Source organism: Drosophila tropicalis, unplaced genomic scaffold (genome assembly GCF_018151085.1).
Source record: "Drosophila tropicalis isolate 14030-0801.00 unplaced genomic scaffold, ASM1815108v1 contig_409, whole genome shotgun sequence".
Taxonomy (NCBI): domain Eukaryota; kingdom Metazoa; phylum Arthropoda; class Insecta; order Diptera; family Drosophilidae; genus Drosophila; species Drosophila tropicalis.
Genome location: NW_027172872.1, coordinates 196,372 through 204,698, shown reverse-complemented (window position 1 = coordinate 204,698; position 8,327 = coordinate 196,372). Strand labels below are relative to the sequence as shown.

Sequence of the window (8,327 nt, the reverse complement as noted above, 5' to 3'; positions counted from 1 at the left end):
AGTGATGAGTCACCGCAATACACATACACATGCGCATGATACTATGCATATAATGGTGGAGCATCTCGGCGTTTTAAAATATGCCAAGAGAACAAGGGCAAGGAGGAGAAATCCTAAATATCGGTAAATATCAAAGAAATGACCGAAAGGCGAGGTTTCATGCGTGCAAGTGTCAGGATCAGGAAACACTCAAAGTTTATCACTCGGCGAGTAAAGGAAAAAAAACACAAAGAAAACATGAACGCATTTAATGCAAATTTTGCCCAGGATGAAGGCGTAGCTCGACGAGGTGCGGCACCGCGGGCCAATATGGAACGCGGTGACTGGCATTGGTCCGATGAGGAGTCCGACGACGATGAGCCGGATATGATGGATCCGGTAATCGCCGCCTCATCGGACGAGGAGAACGATGAGGACGTAGAGGACAGTGGCTACGGGTCAGGAGAGAGCGAGGCAGAGTCGGCGATGGACCCGGGCCACCAGGAGGAGGAAGGAGACGACGAAATGTGGAGAGAGCTGGGCGAGGTGATAGCCATGGCGGAGAACGAGTTGGCGGATGAATCAAGTAGCGGCCGAAGCAGCCCAGCTGACTATGCACCGTGGGAGCAGAACGAGGCATACGAGCCGCCGGCAAGATTGTGGGAGCCAGCGCGGCCACCAACGCCGTTTCACATGGTGGACTCAAGGTCAGAAGCCAGTGAAACGGCTGAGATGGCCGTGGCTGATGAAGGTGCGGCTGATGGAGTAGCCAGCCCACCTCCACTCGAGCCAGAGAGGATAGATGAGGAGTCCGAACATGCCATGATGGAATGCCACCAATGGATGAGTTGGTGGCGCCAGCAGATCCTGCAGCAGCAGGAGGCGGAGAGGGATCTGCTGGCGTGGGAACAGCGGCAACAAGACGAGCTGGAAAGGGCCAGGGAGAGGCTGGCAGAGGCAATGAAGTGGCAACAGCAACAAGCCGAGCTAGGGAGGGCCAGGGAAAGGTTGGCAGAGGCTGTGAACCAGCAACAACAACAGCAGCAGCAACAACAGCAACAACAACTGCAGCAGCAACAACAACAGCAGTAGCAACAACAGCAACAACAACAGCAGCAACAACAGCAACAGTAGATAGGGAAAGGAGGGTATAATAAGTAGGATAATTAGATGTAAGTAAGAAAAAAAAAGATGCGGAACGGGCCAAAAAAAAAAAAAAAAACAATGAAAAGATGCCCTAATCCGACAACAGTTAAGAAAAGATACTCAGTAATCGCCAACATTAGAAGATGCCAATTGGCCAATAAAAGATGCGAGAAAAAAGGCACAAAACAAGCAAAAGACAAGCCAAAAACAAAGAAGAACACAAAACAAGCAAAAACACATGCCAAAGCTACAAAGGCAAACATATTAAATGCACAAATACGAGAATGGAAAATATATATACAGAAAACAAACACAAGGTACAAGGGACAGGGGAGGGCAAATCCCTCCCGAAGAAGGGGGGAGTGTGAGGAACATTATATAGACAAGAATAATGTCCCCCACAACAAACAAGCTACAACAAACAAGCTACAACAAACAATCTACAAAAATACAAACACAGCCAAGACACAAACCAAATACACAGTATAAGAATTGGTCATATAAGAGTGAAATCGGGTGTGAATGAGCAAACGTAGCGAGGCCGGCCGAACATGGCCGATCGAACCCCACGCAACCGCTGGCGATTTCGTACAAGCGGGAAGATGCGTGGGAGGCATAACAAAAAAACAATTATACATGCACAGGCGACGGACAGCCAAGTCCAACATGGCTCGATCGAACCGAATCGAACCCCATGCAACCGTTTGGTGATTTCGTACAAGCGGGAAGATGCGTGGGAAGCATAACAAATATGAGTGGCTGTATAAGAGTAAATGAAGCCGGGCTTGAAGACACAATTGCATGTGAAAAGGGGGCATTGGCCTCATTTGACAAATTAAGAGCATGGAGAGGCAAATAAATGCATGCATTAGCATACATATGGGTCACACGTACACTATGCGTGAGGCGGCGAGAGAGAATACCGGTGGCCAATGGGCCGCGCTATGCATACGTCACGCTCATGAGAGCGAAAGCGGTAAATTGCAAGCGCCAAAAGAATTTCGTGAGCGAGAGAAAACGAAAGTGAGGGCCAAGCAAGCCCGAAAGACGGGTGCGGGGAATGCTTGGTACCGAAATGAAACCAAGTGAGGGCTATGCTTATGAAACGGGGAGTAGGGGGGAGAGCAAAGAAATTGTAAAACGAAAAGGGTTTGTGGATTTGTGAGGGGAATATGCAAGCCGAAGGGGGAGGGATGAGCCATGGGGAAGCCCTCTATCTAATAGATACGAGATGCACATGAAAGCGTTTTGCGTGGGGAATTAAACAATGTTATATATTAAAGTAATCAAGCTAATTATGTTTAAACATTAATTTAGTTAATACAATTAGCATATATGTATGTAGATGATAATATTGAGTAAATGTGGGCGAATTTGGGTATGACGAGTGGATCAAAGGGAGCGACGGGCGACGGCAGCGTTGGCAGAGAAAGCAGAGAGAGTCAACGGGATACGGAGGGCGGTCAATAGAAAGGCGACGCCAATGCGAGAAAGTGATGCAAGTCAAGATGTACAAACAAGAAAGACAAGGACAAGGCGTAAATGGGCGCTCAGCCACAAAGAAAGTAGTTATATGCGCCAAGGATTTACGGGACTTTCACCACGCATAGCAACAAATGGATGCGTGGGTGAAATCAGAGGGCCGATGGAAATGTACCAGCTGTATAGGCCATGGGATCTGCCTATATAAAGGCAACGGCTATCAAGCAAATCATCAAGTCGACAAGTCGTGATCAAGTAATAAGTAATTAAGGCCTTACGAGTAACCTTAAGAAACTTATCAAGGAAACACAAGAAACAACAGCAAAATTAAGAACTATACAGGCCTTACGAGTAACCTGTGCAGCTTCATTCAAGTATAACAAGTCCTTAGACAAGGATACCAAGCACCGTACCCAAGCCAAAGTAAAGTTGAGAGAAACAAAGGAATCTCAACAAATTTAGCGGAAGGGGTGCAGAGGTGTATCGCAAATCAAGCACATTGTACGGATCGAGGCAGTAGCCAGCAACGGCTACAGAAACAAGAGGAAGACACAGACAGGACAACGAGGGACTCAAAGTAACTCACCAACGCTATCCGAGCCCAGCACTACCATCAAGAAACCGTCATATCCAACCAACTCCATTAACGATTTGAATAAACGTACAATTAACATCGGCACTTGAAATCGAGTGTGTTTTGATTTCACCGGGGCACAAAATAAATTTGTTGTGCCGAACCTAGCCCAAGAGATATTGTAGATATCCCGAAGGACGAAAAAGGATCGTTACACGCCAACTACTTGTATTTATTTGGATCCTTCCGCCCCTCCATGAACACAGAGTATCACTTATTAAATCATTTAGACACGACATAGTTAATGTTTTAATTTCACCACTAGCAGAGCAGGACCGACTTAATACGACACGATTGTTCAAGAAAAAAAATCACTTATTTTTTTTTTTCACTCTTCTCCCGCACGAACGCACAAAAAATGTGATGTGGGGTAGTCTCTTGTATCCCGCACTCTTTCTATCACGACAAAATATGTGGGAAACTCTTTTGTAACCACTCTAACTTGAATCTATCCCGGAATTAGCACCCAAAATATGTGGGGTTTTATTTACGATATAATTATAGTCTAGGGGGTTTACATGATAATACGACTTCATAGAGATTACACTATGCTAAATGACAATCGACGTTTGGCTCGGCTCGACTTTGGCGTCCGTCTATCGACTTTTAGTGTCCGACTTTGACACACGACTTCTAGCACCCGTCTATGGTACTCGACTTTTAGTGTCCGACTTTGACACACGACTTATAGCACCCGTCTATGGTACTCGACTTTTAGTGTCCGGCCTTGACACTCGACTTATAGTACCCGTCTATGGTACTCGACTTGACCTTGCATCCGACTATGACGCAAGACCTCAAAACACGTCCGTCTTGTTCGACTCATTCGTTCGTCATCCCTCATTCGTTCGACATCCCTCTTGATCGTCTCTTCTTACACGCTCACGTTCTCTCTTTGATCGTCGTCTCGTCTCTCGTCTTCGTGTACAGTGGGATTGATGCATATCGCAAATCCACATCCCACATTCGGCCATTCTGATTACGCATTCGACCCGAATGCTGGGTCATCTTCCTCGTCGTCGCGGTTTAGGCTCCAGGGCTTCATGTACTCCGCACATGTTGACGTTACTTTAGGCCCTTCGCACTTGCCAATTTTTTCGACATCGTATGCGTTGTTGTGCTTCAATTTCTTAATCTGGTAGAGTTTAAAATATTTCGGTTTTAATTTGAGACCACTCCCAAATTGCGTCCTCTTAATTGCAACCAGGTCGCCAACATCATAAGATCGAGCTTGCTTACGACGTAGGTTGTAGTACTTCTTATTTTCGTCTTGGATCTTGAAGATGTGTGCCTTCGCCTTGGCACGGAGCTCGCTTCTTTCGTCTGTAAATATTGCCTTCGTCTCTTGGTTGATAAGATCTCTCAGTTTATGGTCATCGTTAGTAACTCAAATGGAGAAGTGTCAATACTTCTGGTGTACGTCGAATTGATGGCCTGCTGAACTTTGCTAACTTGTCGATACCGCTTCGCCGGATCATCAATATACCTATAGTCTTTGTGAATCGACTCGAGAGGACCTAGAAAATCAACATCGTGAGTTAAAAGTGGAAAATCGTCTTTTTGAAGTGGATGCAACAAGCCTTCATGCTTGCCAACTTCACGGCTACTGATAATACAGGGAATACAGCTTTCAATAAAGGAATCCTTGTAAATCAGCTCTTTCGTCTGTGTTGCCCAGAAATGTCCTTTGTTATGGGCCTGACCAATAATCTGCTTCTTTATTGCGTTGGGGACAACGTCATCCTTCTTTACAAGTACCACCGGACATGTGTACTCGGACGTTGATTCTTTAATTATGCCATCAGCCAACCATTCTTCGACTTTCTCGTTCACGCACTCTGCCACTTCTTCATTGGTCGTCTTAGTTGCTACTAGTTGACAATTAGATATCAGTTCATCTATATTATTTGCGACATCAATTTTTAGAATGTTTATTTTATCACTTTCATTTTCGAACTTTTCTACTCTTAGACCATTTCAACTAAATATAATATCAGCTTGCAAACATAACTCCTCGCCTATGATCATTTCGACATCTATCAATCTAATCGGAACTACAAGAAAATCTAGCACGAACGATTGGTCGTCAATCAAAATGGAATTCACAAAGTGTCCAATTGGTTCTATCTTATTTGATTCTCCGCCACCAAATCCAATTAGAAACCCGTCAAAACTACTCAACTCTGGTTGTTTCAAACGTTTATACAAATCCTCGCGAATGATACAAAATTTACTTCCGGTGTCGAACAATGCTTTACACCCAATGTTGTCAATTTTAATAACTTTACAGGTTATTTCTTTTTTTCGACTTAAAACTTCTTATGTTTGGTTTGAATTGACTGTTCATCTCTTCCTTTTTACAATCTTTAGCTATATGACCAAATCCATTACATTTGTAGCACTTTCTACCTTTCTCTTTATCCTCACAATTTTTCGAGTAATGTCCTTTATTTCCACAATTGTAACACACTACATCGTTTGTAACATCTTTATTATTTCTTTTCATAATCTTTTCGTCTTTCACTTTTGCACTGCTCTCGTCGTTTTTGTTTTTACCATTGTCTTTCTTACTTTCTTTTTCACTCATTATTTTATACTGCTTTAATTTCTCTTTAAACTCATTTAAATTTTTCGCTCCATATAAAATCGACTTATTCTCACTTTTTTCATCAATGCCGTCAATCAGATATTCTATTAATGAATCGTCTTTTATTTGTCCACGTGAAGCTACATCTTTCATTTTGTAAAAGTACTCAAAAACGCACTCATTGTTTTTACGCTTCATTTTCATCAGTTGCTCATGTACCTCTTTACTACTCACGCACGATTTGAATTCACTCAAAAGTGCTTTTTCGAGAGAGTTCCACGAATTTATTCCTCTCTCACTCAAGACAAACAGTTTCGCGATGCCTTTTAACGCCTTCTTCGCGAACAGAAACTTTTGGAAATCGTTCCAACACATCAACGTTGCTTGCTCATTGAATTCGTTAATCCAAACTTCTACTGCAATAGTATTAGTGCCGTCAAAAATACGAATGTTCTCTTCCACGTCGCGAAAACTAATGGCAAAACGCGGCGTCATCATTCTATCTCTCTCTTCGTTTATTCTTCTGTACTCATCGTTGTTGTTCTCGCTTGCTCTCTCGTGCGGCCTGTACCTCCAATTTTTCTCTGTTGCTACGTTCATCTCTGTAGCTACAGATTCATGATCTGTCTCGTCGTTTGTTTCATCATCTACTTCGTCGTCTGATTCGTCTTCGTCTTGTGATGCCAACAAATTGTTCAGCTTCGAATTCATGAAAATATGCAATGCTAGGTCATCGACACTGTACTTGATTCCCAATACATTGCAAATCGAAACAAGATCACCGTTCGTCAAATTTCGTCGTACATATTCCTCCTTTGCTTCGTACTTTGCGTTCGTTTCATCGAAATCGAAACCAGAAAATTATCGAATTCTTTTGCGGTTATTTCTATCTCCCTCGCTCTCATAGATAAATTTATGTAATGCTCTGATATTGTCTGCTTTACCCGTTTTCAGAGTATCATTTATTAAATCATTTAGACACGACATAGTTAATGTTTTAATTTCACCACTAGCAGAGCAGGACCGACTTAATACGACACGATTGTTCAAGAAAAAAAATCACTTATTTTTTTTTCACTCTTCTCCCGCACGAACGCACAAAAAATGTATGTGGGGTAGTCTCTTGTATCCCGCACTCTTTCTATCACGACAAAATATGTGGGAAACTCTTTTGTAACCATTCTAACTTGAATCTATCCCGGAATTAGCACCCAAAATATGTGGGGTTTTATTTACGATATAATTATAGTCTAGGGGGTTTACATGATAATACGACTTCATAGAGATTACACTATGCTAAATGACAATCGACGTTTGGCTCGGCTCGACTTTGGCGTCCGTCTATCGACTTTTAGTGTCCGACTTTGACACACGACTTCTAGCACCCGTCTATGGTACTCGACTTTTAGTGTCCGACTTTGACACACGACTTATAGCACCCGTCTATGGTACTCGACTTTTAGTGTCCGGCCTTGACACTCGACTTATAGTACCCGTCTATGGTACTCGACTTGACCTTGCATCCGACTATGACGCAAGACCTCAAAACACGTCCGTCTTGTTCGACGCGCAAAAACCAACTCTCCCGTCGTCATCTCTCATTCGTTCGTCATCCCTCATTCGTTCGTCATCCCTCTTGATCGTCTCTTCTTACACGCTCACGTTCTCTCTTTGATCGTCGTCTCGTCTCTCGTCTTCGTGTACAGTGGGATTGATGCATATCGCAAATCCACATCCCACATTCGGCCATTCTGATTACGCATTCGACCCGAATGCTGGGTCATCTTCCTCGTCGTCGCGGTTTAGGCTCCAGGGCTTCATGTACTCTGCACATGTTGACGTCACTTTAGGCCCTTCGCACTTGCCAATTTTTTTCGACATCGTATGCGTTGTTGTGCTTCAATTTCTTAATCTGATAGAGTTTAAAATATTTCGGTTTTAATTTGAGACCACTCCCAAATTGCGTCCTCTTAATTGCAACCAGGTCGCCAACATCATAAGATCGAGCTTGCTTACGACGTAGGTTGTAGTACTTCTTATTTTCGTCTTGGATCTTGACGATGTGTGCCTTCGCCTTGGCACGGAGCTCGCTTCTTTCGTCTGTAAATATTGCCTTCGTCTCTTGGTTGATAAGATCTCTCAGTTTATGGTCATCGTTAGTAACTCAAATGGAGAAGTGTCAATACTTCTGGTGTACGTCGAATTGATGGCCTGCTGAACTTTGCTAACTTGTCGATACCGCTTCGCCGGATCATCAATATACCTATAGTCTTTGTGAATCGACTCGAGAGGACCTAGAAAATCAACATCGTGAGTTAAAAGTGGAAAATCGTCTTTTTGAAGTGGATGCAACAAGCCTTCATGCTTGCCAACTTCACGGCTACTGATAATACAGGGAATACAGCTTTCAATAAAGGAATCCTTGTAAATCAGCTCTTTCGTCTGTGTTGCCCAGAAATGTCCTTTGTTATGGGCCTGACCAATAATCTGCTTCTTTAT

General features: G+C 43.3%; 1 protein-coding gene across 1 annotated transcript; it reads left to right on the top strand.

The window, feature by feature from the left end:
• The first annotated feature begins 237 nt into the window (after positions 1–237).
• LOC137573484 (uncharacterized) lies at positions 238–1,071 on the top strand. The gene has a single exon (XM_068285411.1). It carries the CDS (start codon positions 238–240, stop codon positions 1,069–1,071), a length of 834 nt encoding a protein of 277 aa, XP_068141512.1.
• Positions 1,072–8,327: the final 7,256 nt, after the last annotated feature.